General features: G+C 34.0%; 5 protein-coding genes and 1 non-coding gene across 6 annotated transcripts; 5 read left to right on the forward strand and 1 right to left on the reverse strand.

Moving 5' to 3' along the window:
- Window positions 1-384: 384 nt before the first annotated feature.
- LOC111215322 (ABSCISIC ACID-INSENSITIVE 5-like protein 2) lies at window positions 385-3746 on the forward strand. The gene is made up of 3 exons (XM_022718783.2): window positions 385-1423; window positions 1508-1579; window positions 1971-3746. The coding sequence occupies exons 1-3, from the start codon at window positions 767-769 to the stop codon at window positions 2049-2051; spliced, it is 810 nt and encodes a 269-aa protein (XP_022574504.1). The 5' UTR covers window positions 385-766; the 3' UTR covers window positions 2052-3746.
- On the forward strand, window positions 3687-3881 carry LOC125608474. Its single transcript, XR_007339366.1, has one exon. It is a non-coding gene; the product is annotated as a U2 spliceosomal RNA (small nuclear RNA).
- Window positions 3882-5793: 1912 nt separating this feature from the next.
- On the reverse strand, window positions 5794-7636 carry LOC106449154. The gene is made up of 3 exons (XM_022718576.1): window positions 7462-7636; window positions 7002-7078; window positions 5794-6159 (listed from the first exon to the last, which is right to left on the reverse strand). Exons 1-3 carry the CDS (start codon window positions 7634-7636, stop codon window positions 5794-5796), a joined length of 618 nt encoding a protein of 205 aa, XP_022574297.1.
- A 2945-nt stretch (window positions 7637-10581) lies between these two features.
- BNAC04G24850D lies at window positions 10582-12817 on the forward strand. Its single transcript, XM_013886756.3, has 2 exons — window positions 10582-11154; window positions 12118-12817. The coding sequence occupies exons 1-2, from the start codon at window positions 10692-10694 to the stop codon at window positions 12639-12641; spliced, it is 987 nt and encodes a 328-aa protein (XP_013742210.2). The 5' UTR covers window positions 10582-10691; the 3' UTR covers window positions 12642-12817.
- A 1711-nt stretch (window positions 12818-14528) lies between these two features.
- Window positions 14529-16155, forward strand: LOC111214990 (calmodulin-2). Its single transcript, XM_022717924.2, has 2 exons — window positions 14529-14828; window positions 15541-16155. The coding sequence occupies exons 1-2, from the start codon at window positions 14753-14755 to the stop codon at window positions 15912-15914; spliced, it is 450 nt and encodes a 149-aa protein (XP_022573645.1). The 5' UTR covers window positions 14529-14752; the 3' UTR covers window positions 15915-16155.
- A 231-nt stretch (window positions 16156-16386) lies between these two features.
- On the forward strand, window positions 16387-18251 carry LOC111214988 (putative transcription factor bHLH107). The gene is made up of 2 exons (XM_022717923.2): window positions 16387-16926; window positions 17664-18251. Exons 1-2 carry the CDS (start codon window positions 16684-16686, stop codon window positions 18117-18119), a joined length of 699 nt encoding a protein of 232 aa, XP_022573644.1. The 5' UTR covers window positions 16387-16683; the 3' UTR covers window positions 18120-18251.
- Window positions 18252-19363: the final 1112 nt, after the last annotated feature.

Below are 19363 nucleotides of genomic sequence, written 5' to 3' on the forward strand. Positions count from 1 at the left end.
GAATCCAACTTTGATAACTATTTAGATGCCTAAATAGGAAAACTAAAAGCTGAATTGATTGAAGTCTAACTAGCACATGTAGACTATGTAGCGTAGTGTATATTTCGAGGGAATAAACTCGAAATCTTCATCAAATTAACCTAACCACTAATCACAATTATTATTAAAATAAACTAATCTTTGAAAGTAAACAGTATCGAAGTGACACTTCCTCAATCAAAAGGTTTCCTCTCACTTCCTCTCCTGCGCGAAACAAAAGAAAAAAAGAGAGAGAGAGAGAGAGAGAGAGAGAGAGAGAGAGAGAGAGAGAGAGAGAGAGAGAGAGAGAGAGAGAGAGAGAGAGAGAGAGAGAGAGAGAGAGAGAGAGAGAGAGAGAGAGAGAGAGAGAGTCACACACACACACACAGAGAGTTTAGGTCTGCTTTGTAAAATCTCTCTATCTCTCTATCTGCACTTAATCATTTCTCTTTTCTCTTTTCTCCCACTCACCACTTAAAGAAATAAAAACCCAAATCTTTCTTCCATAGATCTGATCCTCTTTAAGCTCAAATTCGTTCAACCCTTGTCCAAAGATCCTACCTTTTCCACTAATCTCTTCCTCCTCGCAAGATTCTGCATCTGCATTCGCTAGCCACCCGATGCTGCATGCAGTTCCCAAGACCCTTTTAAATTGCATGCTCCACAACTCGACCTCAGTAAAAAAGGGTTACTTTCCCCTCCTCGATTTGAAATTTGAGATTAAAAGTTTCAATCTTTTAGGTTGTTAATGGATTCTCAGAGGGAACCCAAATCTCATTCCTTGAATACGCAAGGCTCCTCTCTTTACAGCTTAACTCTCGACGAGGTCCAAACCCATTTAGGTGGCTCCGGTAAAGCCCTCGGAAGCATGAACCTTGATGAGCTTCTCAAGAGCGTCTGTTCCGTGGATTCGAACGGTGACACTACTCAGGAGGGTGGTGGTGGTCTCTCTCGTCAGGGGAGTTTGACTCTGCCTCGGGATCTCAGCAAGAAGACTGTCGAGGAAGTCTGGAAAGACATTCAGCAAAACACTAACGGAGGTAGTAATAATGCTCATAAGGAGCCTACGCTTGGTGAAATGACGCTTGAGGATTTGTTATTGAAAGCAGGAGTTGTGACTGAGACGGTTACTGGTTTAGGACAGAACATACCTCAGGCTGGTCCGTGGGTTCAGTACCATCAGCTGCCGTCGATGCTGCAGGGGCAGTCTTTTATGCCGTATCCGGTGGCTGACATGCAAGCGATGGTGTCTCAGACGTCTCTGATGGGGGGTTTGTCTGATACGCAGACTCCGGGGAGGAAGAGGGTGGCTTCAGGGGAGGTTGTGGAGAAGACTGTTGAGAGGAAGCAGAAGAGGATGATCAAGAATAGAGAGTCTGCTGCTCGTTCTCGTGCTAGGAAACAGGTGAGAAAACAACTTTATGTAATTGCAAATGCGTTGCCTTTCTCTTTTTTGGTGTGTAACGTTTGGGTGTTTGATGAAGAGCAGGCTTACACTCAGGAGCTAGAGATCAAAGTTTCACGGTTAGAAGAAGAAAACGAAAGACTAAGGAGGCAAAAGGTAATGTTTTGCTGCTTTGGATTGGCTCTTTTGGTTGTACAAATGCATTGATAGGACTAAGTCATTAGTAGTGAGAACTGTCATGTATTAAGTTTTGGATTTGAATTAGAGGGAATGATAGATGATAGAAGATATAGTAAAGTATGGAACTGCGCACAAGCATAGTAGACAATAGACTATATGAATAAACCATGAGTTATAGAAAGTGTGTATAGGCTTAAGCTTTGTTGTTTCTTTGCTCCCTAACTATATAGGCCTCTGAAAGGTTAAGTCTTTATTGTTTCTTTGCTTCTTGTTAGTCATCATTGGACACAAGAGAACACATGGCGGACATATCTTCTTTCATAGCAAAACCTTATATTGATTAGGTGTTGTTTTCTTTACTTTGCAGGAGGTAGAGAAGATACTACCAAGTGCACCACCGCCAGATCCCAAGCGGCAACTCAGACGAACAAGCTCAGCTCCTTTCTGATCTCAAAACTATGTTTTTGTTTTTGTGCCGGTTTGCTTATAAAAAAAGAGAGAGGAAAACAGCTTTTGTTTGTTTGTTTGTACATTCGGTAGACTTTTTTTGTCTTAGAGCAATTCTGTTAAACTTTTTTTAAAAACATTTAAGAGTTATTTTTAGTAGCAACAACAATCTTTTTTCTTGAGTGTGTTGATTATCAAATTAAGATGTTGAGCAGAAGAAGATTACAACAATAGACACAGTCTGTAACATGGATCACACAGGAAGGAAAACTGTTTGAAGATGGATCATACAGCTAACTTTCATCATAAGAACTTGTTTACTATATATGTTCAGCAATAGCCAAGCTTGATGTTAAACTAGGCTACTCTTTGACAAATGCTTTCATAACAAAACCCAATGCCATAAGGAACCTGTATTACATACCTGTATGACAAAATCATGGGATTTAATATACTGAGGTTGTGTTGTTATTGAGTTCAATTACTTGAACTGTTTAAGGCTAGGTCTTTGTTTATCAGCTTGTAGTAGGAACCAAACACATTGATTGTCTCTTAAATAAAACTTTATTTTCTTTAGATGTTTCATTGGATGTGCTCAAACAGTGTGTGTCTAGGAAGTAGCTACAATGAAGATTCTTGCTAATAATGCTCACTGCTAATCTCATTATTTCTTAGAACCCTTGTCCCAGACAGAACATGAACCAGCTACTAATTCATGGTTAAGTCAGAGTAGATTATATCTAAGCCATGATTCATTGTATTAAAGAGTAGTAAGGTCCTTGAGTTTCTAAGTGTTTCAGATTCTTATGTAAGTTTTTCCTTCTGCACACTTCTGCTTATCGATTCTTGTGTCTTAAAGATCTTATGATTAAATTCATCTTTCTAGTATCTATTTTTAACTGTGTCTTTTGCATTCTCCAGGAGAATGGCATGTACAACAAACATGAGCTCGGTTGGTGGGGGCAGATTAGATCCACCATCCGGTTCTTCAAATGATAAAAGCTATAGACGTCCGAGACTAATCAAAGCCATACAAGATCTCAGAACTAAGCTTCTGGTGAAATTCAGGAGATAAAGAAAGATCTCCCAAGAAGCTGCTCTTTCTCTTGGTGGGATTCTACTCTGCAACTGCTTTCTCTACGTTTATAGGACAAACAGGAGACTGGGATGTTCTATCTGCTGTGTTGGCTGTCATTGTAGTTTGTAATAGCATTGATTCTCTGAAACATTGTTTCCCATTGCTCTGTTTTTTTAATAATCTGTTGAGAAGTTAACAAAGATATGATTTTTATGAACTCTATGTGCGCACAAATCACTTAGCTTAAAGTATCTACATAGTTCTGAAAATCAATGCCAAAAGAGCAAACAAAGGCAGAAACAAGACGGAACATTTGTGTTCTTCTTCAAAACTGTTCCAAACCCAGACGACGATGCTTTTGAAATCTCTGACAAGAACCAGAAAGAAAAACCCAAGACGAGTATATTGAACGAACCGAAGAAGAAGACAGTGTTGACTCGACGTCGTTTTTGAGTGTCTAATAGATAGTGTTTTTTTTAAGTCCCACATCGGTAAGCCAAAGCAAGAGGGATGTAAGCTTCGTACTATATAAAGAAGCCGAGTCAAACTTAACAATTCATACCTTTCTCGGCTTTTTGGCTAAGATCAAGTGTAGTATCTGTTTTTATCAGTTTAATATCTGATATGTAGGCCATCGGTCCACACGATATTAACTCTATTTTTTAGGGAGAAAACCCACTAAGATAGCTTGCTATCTGGACTTTCAAGAGTCGTCCATGCGTTGCACTGCTGCATGGACCTGGCTCAACCCATCATTATTTAAGTCCAATTTTTTAAATTTAAACCAATCCAATTGACATAGGGCTGTATGGCACGGGTAATGTTTTATTAGACTTTTAGCCCAAATGTGACAAAAAAAAAGACTTTTAGCCCACGTAACTGTTTCTTTTATCAGTTTGGTCCGAATTATATCTAATTTTGCTAACTAATTTTTTTTTTTTTTTTGATAACTCTGGTATCTGGGTAGTCACATTCCCAACTATCCCCCCGAAAGGGGTCCAGCGCCCCAACGGAAGAGATGTTAAATCCGTTGTGACCAAGACTCGAACCCGGATGGCGGGCACTACAGCTGTACCTCCTTTACCACCAAGCTACGAGCGCTTGGTTTGCTAACTAAATTGTGGGTTTGAGAAGTGAATTATCTCGACAGGTGTTGATTATAGATCAGTATCATCTGTTAGAACCAGTTTACAATCAAACCAAGGATGCATTTATGTGATATGACCAAAATATATATGTATTTTCTCTTTTAACAAAAGAAAACGTAGAAAACCACAAAAAAGGGGGAAAAAATTATGTCTAATAGCTAGACGTCAAAAATATGTCTAATGGTATATATTGTAATAGTAAAAGCATTTTTATTTCAGTTTTTGGCATGTGCCAATGGACCAACCTTTAGTAAGAAAAAACCGTAATGTATGTTTTGGCTTTCTTCCTGGTTTAGAAGCTCATTTTGTGGTTGTCTCATTCAACTTATTCTTCCTCTTGTTCACTTTGATTCCTTACTTCATCATGATCATTATTCTTAAACTGTCTCTTTTTTTCTACTATGTTTATAAAGCATCCACCAAAGCGAGTAAATTCAAGTTCTTCCCTACAAAAATCATATTTGGAGTCAAGTTGAGAGACAAAGTGAAAAAAAATATATATTTGTTTTAAGACTCAAAAATAAAAGAGAAAACTTGCCCTTGATTCCTTGGTCCTTACTCTTGAACTTTCCCTTTCTCTACAATGTATTATTAAGCATCAACCAAAGTTAGCAAATCTAACTAAAATTTGCATTGTTTATGGGGGGAAATCAGACATGTCTTTTTCTTCTAAAACTTGCCTTTGGTCTTGGGTAAATTTTCGGTAAGCTCTATACTTCTCATCATCTTGGGTCGACCTTGGTTAGACGCCGAGTGATTTTCCCAAATACCTGGGTTGACAACCAATAACAGTTTTTGATAAAGAGGGTTTGTGATACAAGCAAGAGAGAGGAGGCAAGCAAGCAAAGGATGCTTAATTCCATTTCATTCATTAATATTTATTGCATACTGTGCAGAAAATACTACCAGGTTCAACTTTGAACTTCTCCTCCTCCTGAACTTTCTTGACCATTATTGCATATGTGATGGGAAAAAAACAAAACATAGTTCATATGCACAAAACATGAGAGAGCGACAGAGAGACATAGGACAACAACCTTGCAGGAAGCCTTCACAGCCTCAAATTTTAACAGTGTACTCAGGAGAATCTTTAAATATATAAAAATGTTGTATTCATTCAATTTATACAATGCTGTGAGGAAGTTGTTGATATCTTAACACGTACAAACCTTAAAGTGATGATTTAGATAGAGGGATAAGTTTTACTAGCAAGGTTAACTTGATGACAGAAAACCTGTCAGGTTTAAATTCGAATTTTGCTCAGTCAAATCTCTATTGACGGCAGTTAACTGAACAATAAAGTATCAACAGAAAGGGGTCTACAATACTAACTAATCAAGTTGCTTTTATATTATTGAACTTGTATGCTTTTCCTACTCGTCACTCTTAAATAGAAAATGAAGGAACCGATAGGATACAAAACCACAAAACCCCAAAACCACAAAGGCAATATGAGATTTAGCTCTTTGGTTAACTTTTTTTTTTTATCAGAAAGGGGTTTTCATTCATAAAAACTACTAGGCTCTAAAGAGAGCATTGTCTGCCATCAGCCTTGCTAGAGCTGATTTGGCTAAGGAGTCTGCCATTACATTACAAGTAGGAGAAACATGAGAGAAAGATAAGTGATTGAAGAGAGAGGCAAGGTTCCTGAGGTCAACCAGGAGACCCACAATCTCATTCAGATCAGACCCTGAAAGGAGGGTGGAGATGAGGACTAGGGAGTCCGAGAATAAATTGAGGGTGGTTAGTCCCAAAGCTGCTGCTGCTCGAAGAGCGTTCCTTACTGCCAAAGCCTCAGAAACTAGAGCTGAACCCACATAAGATCTTGATGCTGAATCTTTGCATAATATAGCGTTGTTAGGTGCCTTGATCTTGAGCGTTCCCTAATCTTTGCATAATATAGCGTTGTTAGTTAGCTCTTTGGTTAACTAGTTATCTATATTTTCACAGAAATTAAAAACAGTTGTATTTGTGGCTAGTTATCAAACCATTTACAATTTTAACTAGAACTGTAGATTTACTTTACTCACTGTAAAATCTAGGGATGGGTATTCTGGTATCCATTCGGATTCGGTTCGGGTCTATACATGTTTCGTTCGGGTTTTTGGGGTCCAAAATTTCATCCCCATTCGGATATTTCTAAATTTCGGAAAGGTTCGGTTCGGTTCGGATTCTGATAACCCATTTAAATGATTTTTAAAATTTTAAAATTCATTATATACTTTAAATTTTCAAATTCTTTTTTTTTTTTTTTTTTGACAACAAGACATTCACAGACTCAACTTGACTCTGTAAACCAAACCGGCAACTCTGCATCCATGTGAACGACGAAAGACGGTTGTTTTCTAGAACTGCGTGCTAAGCTATCCGCCCTTTTATTCTCCGTCCGAGGTACATGAACGATCTCTGAGTTGTAAAAACTCCTTTGTAGGACTATTATATCTTTCAGATAACTTTCAAATGCTGGTCATTCTTCTGGTTCCGAAACCATCTTCACCAATTTAAATTTTCAAATTCATTATATACTTTAAATTTCTCAAAATCTATAGATAAATATTTATTTTTTTTAAAACTCAATTAAGAAAAAAATGCAGATAGTAAAACTTACCTTTGATTCTTTTGTGCTTAAACTTTCTATTTATCTACAATGTTTTATTAAGCATCAACGAAACTGAGTAAATCTAAATAAAATTTGGAAAATTGTTTAATAGGGGACATGGCATACTCTGCAAACAATACCAACAGGTTCAACATTGAAATCATCCAGCTCATCCTCCTGAATTTTCTTGCCCATTCTTGCATCTGTGGTGGAAAGAAAAAACAAAACATAGTTCAGATACACTAAACACATCATAACTGAGAGAGAGAGGAAAACAACCTTTCAGGAAACTTTTCCATCCCCAAAATCTAATAGGGAGCTCAGGAGTATCTTTCAATATATGAAGAATGTTATATCCTCTCATATTTATAGTATGCATCCGCAGAGTCAAGCGGCTAATGTTTTGGGGATCGGATATGAACACCACTGAAGCCGGGGGTAGATTCCACAGTTTCCAACCAAACAGTTCCACCGCAATGAATGATGCTACACCTCCTTCAGAATAAGAAGATTCAATGAATGGGTCGTGTTTCAGAACTATTCCAGTGGAAGAGTAGGCTTGCAGGACTTCATCAGTTTAGGTTGCCAAGGGAAGTGATGGTGAGAGGACCACTGTAGCATGTCTTCTTTAACTTTGATTCTATAGTCTTACGGACAAGACGAGGATCATAACCTTCGGGAACCGGACAGCTGGTGATGTCCCACCATACCGATATTTTAGATGCTAGGAGCTCAACAGGTGCCGCCTCGTACTTTTCCATCCTTGTTAACATTAAAAATGTCAAAACCAGAATAAATTCAAAAGAATCAGAAATGTTTTACAATCAAAACATCAAGAGAGATGTTGAAATCACTGACCTAGTCTGAAACGCCGAAAAGAGTACTTTTCTAAAGAAAGAACAATAGGGTTTCTTTTAAAGGAACATGCACCTTGCAGAGAAAGCAAAAAGTTCCTTGCAGTGAAAGCAAAGGGTTTCTTCTCAAGTATATATAAACTCAAGATGGGACTGTCTAATGGGCTTTGTGGTATGTCCTATGCGCAGCTCGAGAAGATCTACCGCAGCAACTTTTCTACAGAGAACAAAGATTTTAGGGTTTCTTCTCAAATACTATATATCAACTCAAGATGGGCTTTGCACTATGACAGCAACTCAAGGTCTCTTGTCCAAAGTGTCAAGTACATAAAGCTTACTGGTTTTCATAACTTGTATTCAGAAAAGCCAAAACTCTAAACTTCTCACCATTGGATCAGACCAAGGACATCTAAGCTTGTACTTATTCGTTCACTGTCTTACAGGATTTGCTCCTTCAATTGACTGATACGTCACTATCGGTTAACTTACATGTTTGTCTGGTTGACATTGAAGAACCCTTGGTTGCAGTTAGCACTGTAGTATTTTTTTTTTTGAGAATAGCACTGTAGTCTTTTTCATTCAAAACAAGGATGTTCTATGATATATGACCAAAATCTTTATGTATTTGTATCCATCACCAAAATCTTTGTGTGTTTTCTGTTTAAATAATATATACAGTTAAGCTTCATTGGTGATAGTTGAAAATTTGAATAATAAAAATATTATTTTTTATTTTTTTTTTCACTGAAATTAAAGAGAAATATTTTATCGTAAATTTCTTTATACAAAAAGGAAAAAGAAGAGGAATGGAGTGGAGTGGAGTGGGGAAAACATTATATTAACTATCTCTATAATATTAATTGAGAAGTCAGTTTTCTATGTGTCGTTCTCACATTAACGCTCACGATGGTTGATTATACTGATACCTTTAATGAATTAAAATATTAAATATTATTTTTTATTTAGATTCCTTTTAAAAAAATTTCCAAAAATATAATAAAAAGGATATTTTTAATAAAGTTAAAAAATGAATTGAAACACGAAAATATATGTATATATAATATGATTTCATATAAAAAAAAGTTCACAAAATAGTAATATCACATTTAAAAAATATTTTTAAATAACATGAAATATACTTTTGAAGTAATCAATATTTTCTTTATATCTGTATTTTCTTAAATGAAAAATATAAATTTGTATATAATGTGATTTTCATTGAAAATAATTTACACATATAATCTTGATATTAGAAAAAGAAATAAAATTTGTTTTAAAACATAGTTTTAAACAATACAAAAAAATTCAAAGTAATAGAAATATTTTTATATATCTATCTATTTTCTTAGATGATTACATAAAATAATTAAGTAACATAAACTCATATTGTTTAATTGACTAAAATAGTTTATAATTAGTATTATTGAAGTTTTTTTTTATTTATTTTTCATATATTTAGTTGACTATAATATCTTCCAATTACAGCAAAAAAATATCGATAAATTATATTTTACTTATATAATATTATTTTCAAGTACAATCACAATTTTGTTTACTCCTTATTTTTAAGAGATATTAAAAACTAAAAATAAAAATTGTTTGATCAAATAGTTACAAAATAGTTTAATGAGGTAGATATATTATATTTTATCATTATTAAAGTTATTTGTTTTCTTAATATTAAATTTTATTTTAAATTTTATTTTTTTATATTTGTGGAACTTAATATAAACATAATCAAAATACCAAAGCAAATCTGAAATGTCATTTTTAAAATTATTTAAAATAAATTTCAGTTTCCATTCAATAAATCAAAGGCATAAAGTTATTTAGAATTTATAAAATATTTTAATTATTGTAAATATTAATATATGTTCATGAGCTTCTAAAAATGTATCACCTACTTATGTATGTAACTTTCTATTGAGGATCGCTTTATTTTATAATATTTTTTAAAAAAAATCAACATATAACTTGATAAATATTATGAAAATACATGCACATTTAAACGATAAATAAAATTGATTTTATTTGACTTAATTATAAAAAAATATTTCAACTTTATTTTTAATTTGAAAGAATATATGTAACTCAATATGGTCACAATATGAGTGACTCAACTAATCCAATTTATATCTAAAATCATAGATTTAACTACGATAAAAATATATAATTTTATAAAAATAGTAATGAAAAAAATAAATATATATATATATATATATATATATATGCATGAAAATAAAATATTAACCAACTGTTACAATTTAGTTCTTTTCTAAATTTTATATATATGTATGAGACTTGAGAATATTATCGTTATATTAATTTATGTAATTTGGAATCACACACTTGAAATTATTTTTTATTTTATTCTAAGCATATATTTATTAAGTTATACACAATCTTCATAAAATATATTCACATATCTAAGATAACAGCTACCTAAATGCAAATAAAAAATTATTAAATTTTTTAATATATTTAGAATAAGAAATATTATAGTTGAATTCAGAGATGCAATCCAAATTACTCAAATGATAACTAAATTAACTGTAAAAATAAAAAAAAACTGATTAGATATATATAACATATATAAAATCATATATATTATTAAAGTAATATAATATTATAAATATAAATGATGCATATAAATTATAAATTAATTTAAAATTAAAGTAAATATCAATCAATTATTATTATAGAATCACCTAGTATATTATAATTGTAAAAAACACTGGTAATTCAGTATTTGCCATGTGCCAGTGGACCAAGCTTAAAGCATAAAAACGTAAAATAAAAGAGATAAGAAAGAAATAATAAAGAAAATAAAAACCTAAATAACAAAAGGGTATAGTGTTCTAATTACCGTTGGAGTGAATAAAAATACATTATCGATGGGAGTTTAAGGTTTTAGATAGAGAGAACACAAAGAAGTCAGAAAGAAACAAAAGACAAAGGAGTAATGAAGAAGAGTAAACAAGAGAGCTTGTTTTCTCCTTCATCTTCATGGCGGGAGGCTCATAATCCTTCTCGGAGAACTTCAAACTCCTCGGCCGTATCCTCCGGCTGCCTCCCTGGATTCTTCAACCTTTTCCTCTCCACCTTCAACTTCTCCTCCAACCGCCGCAAATCCATCACCCAGGGCTCTAAAAAACAAGAACAAAGAACGGTCATCTACGCTTCTCCTCCAGATGATACATCAGACCGAGATGGCGGAGGAGTCGTCGAGCCGCCGCTTCCACGCAAGGAAGGAGTGGAGGGAGATGCGGCGAGGGTGAGTCTTGTCGGAGCGTTAGAGAAATGCGATAGGGACTTAGAGGAGCTGCAAAGAACCATCAACGTCATCAAAACCAGTTACCTTCTTCACAAGAAACTTGAGGTTTCACCGCCGATGGCGCGTGATAGTTTCAAGTTCTGTAGCACCGGTGAGTTTCTCGGTTCTCATGTTAATAAATGCATCTTATCATGTTATACATTCACTAAATATTAATCGCAAAATTAAACTGATAAACTATACTTAACCTAAGTTAACATAGCAGAATGAGAATGCCAAATAGTGGTGGGGAAGTGATGAGTATGTCCAATAGTGGAAGACAGTCTCATCATTTTTTTTTTTTCGTTAATATGAATATATAGAGATAAACAAATGTAATTGCTCTAACAGTTTCATGCATGCATGGAATGTGTTACTTGATTGAGTCACATTTGTCATTGTCACTTCAAAGTTGTTGGCAATTGTCATTGAGAATAATGCTCAAATTGATATTAAGTCAAAATATTAGGGAATAATTAGTAGTGACGTTTAGTCTTAGTCTAATGATCTAACATGATTTATGTCTAATTAAAGTGCAAAAGAGAGTGGAGAAAGAGGCATGTTAGACAAATAATGAAGGAAGAAACAGCTTTTAGGGGGCTTTATTGCTTTATTCATGAAGCCCACTTTTACTTTCTCCATCATTTGGGCCCCCACTCATTATTTGATTTATTCCTGATTCTGACCCACAAACTGTTGAATGGTACCAAATCAAGTATACCACTTTTTAAGCAAAATGATTCTGCAGAGCACATAATTTATGTAAACTTTTTCTTTGTGGAATTATACATAAGAAAACAACCAAGAAAACGTTTTTTATTTTTTTTCTGTAGCTTCAAAAATATTTTCTGCTATTTAAAAGGGAAATTTTAAGAATGTATGTATTTTTCTAATTTAAAAAACATGGATGAAATCAACTTTGTAATTAGTAGATGCTTGGTCTTATTGTGATAGGTATATACAATAAGGATTTTGTTTACCTAATATTTATTTTTGACAACGACAATGATAAAATAGATAATATACTAAACAAATTTTGTCGTATAAATTATTGTATTTGCTTACCCAATGACAGGAGATGTCGTCGTGGGGACGCAAACGGATAAGAACATGAAGGCGACAGTACACGAAACAGACACGGACACAACAATGTTGTCGAAGGTGATGAAGAACGATCATGAGTACAAAGACAACAGAACTTACAAAGTCAACCACATTAATCTAATCTCTAGACCGGAACATTACGCCATTCATGACGTCATTTCCAGGACAGCAACGATAGAGACACGTGACACCACGCCAATCATGGTGCGGAAGGTAAGAAGGGGCTTGATGGAGAGCGTGAACCAGGTTTGTGATGACGTGGCATCTGGTCAACGAAGAGAGGTCGTTAAGATCGGTTTGGCCATTCATGACCACATTTGTCGGGATTTAATCGCGGAGACCGTTCACGAGCTCTCCTCCTTCTCTAACTACTACGACAACGAGTGTCATAAGTATACTGATTGTTACGGCGAAGGAAGTGGACGCCGACACATCCGACGTGGGAGTACCAACTCACTTCCGCTCGACGCGTGTCGAAGAAGATTAGTGTTTTGATGTGATCGATCTACTCTTAGGTTCTTTGAATGTCATAGTCGCGAGAGTTTTCACCTACAACGCGTTTTGTAGCTCTTATTTTATAAGTTTGTTCAATTAATAATCTAATAAGACATACAGTATATTTCAAGAGGGTGCAAATGGTTGGGTTTAATAGTGTGTATATTTTTAATTTATCTTGTGAGGTTTCACTATTTGCACGAGCATATGTTCATGCAAACAATTTCACTGGTCCCCTTAGAAAAGAATGTAAACTTCCAAAATTTGAAACCAGAGGTCAGTGGCTGAGCCAGCATAGCACCAGGGTGGTCATATGACCTATGTGAACCATGACAAAAAAAAATTCCTTGTATCTTGTAATTTTGATGAATTGGATTAGTGACCCATATTAAATACATTATTATCAAATTGACCTCTTGTGAAATAATTTTCGGTCTCTACCACTGTCAGAGGTTCATCTTATAACATCTCTAATGTATTTTACTATTTTCACCTCTAAAATAGAAGAATTTTATAATGGAAGTGAGATATGTTCCAATGTATTCTTTAAAATAATAATTTTTAAATTTAGCATAAAAAAATAGATGAATGCTATTTCTTTCTCGATAAATAGAGAAAAATAAATAAATATCTCTATTATTATAGAAGAAGAAATAAAGATGGATCGGAATAATTTCAGCATTAAATGCTATTATAGCATGTAGAATTAATGCTGAAATGTTTTTACCAACTGATATGTACGTAAATGACTATTCTTCAATCTATAACTCATATTTTGCATGTACGTAAATGACTATTATATATAAAAAATTATATATAAAAAAATTATAAATACGATTCAAATAATACTATTATATGTAAAATCATATAGCATAAGTTTTTATATTCTCACTCTATCGTTTATGAGTTGATTATTTTTTAATTAAAGTATAAAACTGATGCCTTCATATTTTATAACCAACCCGAACTACACCGAACCAAACTAGACCATAATAATGTAAACCGAACTGAACCGAACCGAATTAAACCCAAACTGAACCCAAACCAAAGCTACTTTGGTTTTAATTGGTTTGAGTTTTATAAAACCCAAATTACCCAAACCAAATCGAACCCAAACCGAACCCGAAACTAAACCGAAATGCCCACCCCTATTTCTATGATCTATAGCTCAGATTTGCTTTGGTATAGGTAAACATTCTTTGTATACGTAAATTAATGTTTTCGAAAAAGATAGGTCCATGAAGCGTTCGACTAGACGTCAAATCGATTATGTGTTTTCTAAAATATGATTTATTCAATTCAAATCATTTTAAATTATTCCAAGTCAGTTTGTATTGATTCAAATTGATCTTAATTAGTTTAAACCGGCTAAATCAAGTAATATAAAATTGGATTATAACTAATTTAGTTATATCATTTTACCATCAATTTATTTATAACCAAATAGTGATAACTTCTGCACTTTGGTTTTTATTCACAAGTTTGTTTAATTAGTTTTTATAATTATAACACATAAATTTATATTAAAACATAATAAATATTAGTATATATATAATAAACAAACATATAATTTGTAGAAACCTCGTCTAAGTCTGAATAATTTTTAGTTACTATCTAGTGTTTAAAAAAAAAAAGAAAAAATTTACATGATTATGTTTCTTGCAATTCATCAAATAATCCTAGTAGGAAATTGATTTGATGTATTCTAACTATTCTAAGGAGTTGTAAACATTTGGGAAAAAGAATCATAATTCAAATAAATTTGAATGGTGATAGTGAACTAATCATAAATGGACATTATACTGAAGTCAACAGTCAACGTTCCGCGTACAGACCGCGTGAGATGAACGTGTAAAAGATTGTCCACTCTGGCGGTTTGTAAGATTGTTAATGGCATTGACGTAAATTAAAGTAACAAATGTGGGTGTAATAGAGATTTCAAGTATTCGTCGGGTTAATAAAAAGGATCCGAGTCCCGGGTCGGAGTAAAAGTCGTTAAGCATCCGATAAAGACGGTTTGTCTCTTGTTTTCTCTTCTTCTTCCTCTGTATTCTCCTCCATCTGAGAGAAAACAATTGAAAAGAAGGAAAACAAAAGAAACAATCTCAACAATGGCGGATCAGCTCACCGACGATCAGATCTCTGAGTTCAAGGAAGCCTTCAGCTTATTCGACAAGGATGGTGACGGTACGCTTTCTTCTTCAGCCTCATTTGTGGAATGCTTAGGATTTTGCTACTGTGTAGACATGTGATTACTTGGCTTCGATTGATTTGATTCTTTGGTTATTGCTCTGTATCGTACGGATCTGCGTTTCGTGATCTCTAGACTTAGTCTCTCTTTCGATTGCCCAGAAACGCTGTTGATGTGAAAAAATAAAAGAGACAAAACTTTGAATTTGGATCTACCTATGTTGCTGCTTTGAGTTTGTTGTCTGTTTTGTCTGAAAAAAAAAACATAAAGAGAGAAACTTGTTTGTTGTCTGCTTTTGAGTTTTGTCTGAAAATGATAAAAGAGAGAAACTTGTTGCCTGCTTTGAGTTTTTTCTGAAAAAAAACATAAAGAGAGAAACTTGTTGCCTGCTTTGAGTTTTGTCTTATAATGATAAAAGAGAGAAACTTGTTGTCTGCTTTGAGTTTTGTCTGTTTTGTCTGAAAAAAAAAACATAAAGAGAGAAACTTGTTGCCTGCTTTGAATTTTGTCTTAAAATGATAAAAGAGAGAAACTTGTTGTCTGCTTTGAGTTTTGTGTGAAAATGATAAAAGAAAGAAACTTGTTTGCTGTCTGCTTTGAGTTTTGTCTGAAAAGGATAAAGAGAGAACCTTGTTGTCTGTTTTGAGTTTTGTAATTGTTAATTTTGTGGAGTACTGAATAATGAACAATCGTTTTCATTGCTTACAGGTTGTATTACCACCAAGGAGCTGGGAACTGTGATGCGTTCTCTAGGACAGAACCCAACCGAAGCAGAGCTTCAAGACATGATCAATGAAGTTGACGCTGATGGAAACGGAACCATTGATTTCCCTGAGTTTTTGAACCTCATGGCTCGTAAGATGAAGGATACTGACTCCGAGGAAGAGCTCAAGGAGGCATTCCGGGTGTTTGACAAGGACCAGAACGGTTTCATCTCAGCTGCTGAGCTCCGTCATGTGATGACAAACTTAGGTGAGAAGCTCACAGATGAAGAGGTTGATGAGATGATCAAGGAAGCTGATGTTGATGGTGATGGCCAGATTAACTATGAGGAGTTTGTCAAGGTCATGATGGCTAAGTGATTAAGGTTTTGGTTTACTAATACTCTTTTATGTGATTCTTATATTTACTATTATGGTTCTAATGTTTTTTATTCATGGGACTTGGTTCTGTTTTATGGCTGTCTAAGACGCCAATGTTATCTCTTTTATGTTCTGTTTTGTGTCTGAAAATTTCAAGTCTTGCTCTTTGTAAGTTGTAACTTGGTCTAGTTTTGTGGTTTGTTAATAATGGTCTCTAGTAATAGAATCTGTCTCGAGCTCATGTAGGTGGTGGCTATGTCTTTGTCCATAAAAAAATTTGCAATTAATTTGAATTAAAGACTTTCTAGAACACGAGGCTGATGTGCAAACAATAACTTGTTAATAAATCGTTCGAACCTAGCGTGATCACAAACGTTGCAGTTGAATAGTTTGGCTTAATTTTTATTTTTGTAACGCATATTAATGTTAACAGGTAATTTTGTCAAAAACAATATTGGAAATGTTCGAGTCATTTCAAACCATAGAAGATCGAGTTAAAATATGTTTTCTTTTCTTTTTCTACTTCAATCGTTTATCAAACAAAACGCATCGAGTTAAAATAACGTTTGTAGGAGAACCAATAGAACTTTTATTATAAATAAACTTATTATTGTCGATGACACTATACCATTATTGTACAGTCTCTCTCCAATCTCGTTTATGTATAGTATAAATATACACGATCTTCCTTTTAGTACAGAACCCACCTAAAGCTCCAAACCCAAAAAAAAAAAAAAAGAAAGCTGCAGAGAAGCAAACAACAACAAAAATGCAGCCAGAGATTTCAGATCAAATATTATATTCTTTCCTCATCGGAGGATCCTGTGCCTCGTCGACCACCACCACCACCACAAGGTCGTCTTTCTACCCGTTTGCCATGGAAGACACAAGTTCTCAAGACAAAGCTCTTGCTACTACTCTCAGGAAACATAGAGAAGGTGAGCGAATGAGAAGAGAAAGAATCAACTCTAGTCTTAACAAGCTCCGGAACTTACTCTCTTGTAACCCCAAGGTACAAATACTACTTCATATTAGTTTTCACTAACTGAAAGTTTTATAGAGGCTAATATATAATCTACTCATTCAAGTGGAAACCGTAAAGCATTTTTAACAGTAGAAACATGATGATTTAAAACTTAGTTTAGCAAAAACTGATTTAAATTTAATTCTACACTTCTATCTTTTCTACTTATGCTATATAGTCTGTATACTTAGCTTAATATAGGGACTTAAAACGAGAATTAGAGTTTTGGATGTTATCTAATCAGAGTTCTTAAACATGATGTTATTGTGTATATATTTAGTTAGTTAAGTGCTTAACGAATCTTGTTTGGCTAATTCATCACTACGCACTGTGACACTGTCTACTGTCTTAGGATTTGATTTAATGAACGTTGAAAATTTGGAAGTATATAATTTATACAAAATGAAATAATTTTTAAAGTTAGCATCAGTCAAATGTAATGTTTTCGAATATTAAAAAAGCTGCAAGTACTGGGAATATCTAGTAATTTGAGGACACATTTTATAAAAAGCTTTCAAATTATTTTTATTCTCTGAAGCTGTTGAATCATTTTGTCGGAAAAGTTCTTAAGCTTTTTTTGTTAAAAAAAAAAATTCCTTTGAAACAAATTGAACAGCTTTGACAAAAAAAGACAAATTGAACATGCAAGACAAGATTTCTCGAACAAAGAGTTTCTAAAGATCCAAGACTTTTCTCTTTCTTACGTTTCATATTTTTCTTCACAGACCGACAAAGCCACACTACTAGCAAAAGTGGTCCAACGAGTCAACGAACTAAAACAACAAACCCTAGAAATCTCCAACGAAAACGTACCGTCTGAGACAGACGAAATCAGTGTACTCAACTTCGAAAACTGTTCCAACGACGACGGTCGGATAATCTTCAAGGTATCGTTCTGCTGCGAGGACAGGCCAGATCTCATGCAAGATCTCGTGGAGACACTCAAGTCTCTTCAGATGGAAACTCTCTATGCATATATGACGACAATTGGTGGTCGGACGAGAAATGATCTCGTTGTGGTCGGCAACAAAGAGCAGCACAGTGTCGAGTCGGTGAAGTTACTACAGAACGCATTTGAATCGTTGCTCGAACGGTCAAACCAGTCGGTGATGATGGGACATGGTGGTGGGCGAGAAAGGTCCAAAAGACGTCGTCCTCTCGATCACATCAAACGGGTGTGATTTGATGAGACTTGAGCACTATATTATATAGTTTTCTTATGATTAATATAAACTTTTAACTTTGGTTAGATAACTTTTGGAATGGATCGACGTGGAATGATATTCTATTAATTCAAAAAGGAAAATTCACCATTTGATAAAGTGAATCAACAGGCGTCCCTAAGATGTTGGGGGCCGAAAACAATTTAGTGAAACTTTTCTAAACAGATATTTTTTTACAAATTTGAGGAGCTTTTCCATGTAATTTTTTTTTTTAGAATTGGAGGTTTTACGACGACATCCCTGAGTGAATAAAATACTTATTTCATCAATTCCACAAATTTACAAAGAAAATGATTACATAACAAGTTTAAACCACGAAGGATTATAATGAATTCTATTTCATTTTAAATTATATTATATTTCTATCTTTTCATTTATTTTAAAAGTTTCACCAATCCCTTATTATTTTACCAGTTATAGCCTATATAGTTTTACTTTTTGGTTTGTGTTAATTTTTGTGTGTGTTTGTGTTATTATGATTGCAAACATATGTAGACATAGGGAGAAGTGTGTCCTTACACTTAGTTGACGACGAGGTTTTAATTAGATTGTGGGAATATTTGTTGAGACTGAAGGAAATCTAAAGAAGAGATGTGATTGGGTGAAGACTGTGAAGTACATGCAGAGAAACAAGACTTCAAAAACATTTTATATATATACACGTTATATAAAAACCCTAGTAGCATAAAATGGCGTATGTAAAGTGAACGTACGACGTAAGGCAGGGAAAAGAAGGTGCTTGTAGAATCTTAATGAAAGAATATATATGGAGAAGTGTTTGAGTTTCAAAGCTAGCTCATGTCATCTTGTCCCCCAAAGATCTCTTCCTTTTGTGTCGTATCTTTCTGATTTTTTTTGTACCTTCACTCTTTTTTTTTGTTTTTTTTTTGTTGATTAAAATTTAAACTAGATTTTTTGGGAGCACATGGTAAAAGCTGGTTGAATACACAACTAAGGAGGTACAAACTACAAAGAAACTAGGGAATCTTTTTTTTTTTTTTTGTCAAATGTCATAGACTCATTGTACATATTTTCACATTTCCCAAAATGTGAAATGTTGACGTTCATACTCTTATGACTTATCACTCCTGTTAATCTCTCCAGAAACTCAGAAATTAAACCGAGTCTATCTACAAATAATTAAAAGAAAACTAAAAACAAAATTTGATCTATTGGATTGGAGGAAAAAATCATTAAAATGT

This window comes from Brassica napus, chromosome A4 (genome assembly GCF_020379485.1).
Source record: "Brassica napus cultivar Da-Ae chromosome A4, Da-Ae, whole genome shotgun sequence".
NCBI classification, from domain to species: domain Eukaryota; kingdom Viridiplantae; phylum Streptophyta; class Magnoliopsida; order Brassicales; family Brassicaceae; genus Brassica; species Brassica napus.

Coding starts and splice junctions, on each gene's coding strand:
- LOC111215322 (XM_022718783.2), top strand. CDS start 767: ATGGATTCTCAGAGGGAACCCAAATCTCATTCCTTGAATACGCAAGGC. Junction 1,424..1,507: donor GTTCTCGTGCTAGGAAACAG/GTGAGAAAACAA, acceptor GATGAAGAGCAG/GCTTACACTCAGGAGCTAGA. Junction 1,580..1,970: donor AAAGACTAAGGAGGCAAAAG/GTAATGTTTTGC, acceptor TTTACTTTGCAG/GAGGTAGAGAAGATACTACC.
- LOC106449154 (XM_022718576.1), bottom strand. CDS start 7,636: ATGGAAAAGTACGAGGCGGCACCTGTTGAGCTCCTAGCATCTAAAATA. Junction 7,079..7,461: donor TCTCACCATCACTTCCCTTG/GCAACCTAAACT, acceptor TTTCCACCACAG/ATGCAAGAATGGGCAAGAAA. Junction 6,160..7,001: donor CTGTTGGTATTGTTTGCAGA/GTATGCCATGTC, acceptor TGCAAAGATTAG/GGAACGCTCAAGATCAAGGC.
- BNAC04G24850D (XM_013886756.3), top strand. CDS start 10,692: ATGAAGAAGAGTAAACAAGAGAGCTTGTTTTCTCCTTCATCTTCATGG. Junction 11,155..12,117: donor TTTCAAGTTCTGTAGCACCG/GTGAGTTTCTCG, acceptor ACCCAATGACAG/GAGATGTCGTCGTGGGGACG.
- LOC111214990 (XM_022717924.2), top strand. CDS start 14,753: ATGGCGGATCAGCTCACCGACGATCAGATCTCTGAGTTCAAGGAAGCC. Junction 14,829..15,540: donor ATTCGACAAGGATGGTGACG/GTACGCTTTCTT, acceptor CATTGCTTACAG/GTTGTATTACCACCAAGGAG.
- LOC111214988 (XM_022717923.2), top strand. CDS start 16,684: ATGCAGCCAGAGATTTCAGATCAAATATTATATTCTTTCCTCATCGGA. Junction 16,927..17,663: donor TACTCTCTTGTAACCCCAAG/GTACAAATACTA, acceptor TTTTCTTCACAG/ACCGACAAAGCCACACTACT.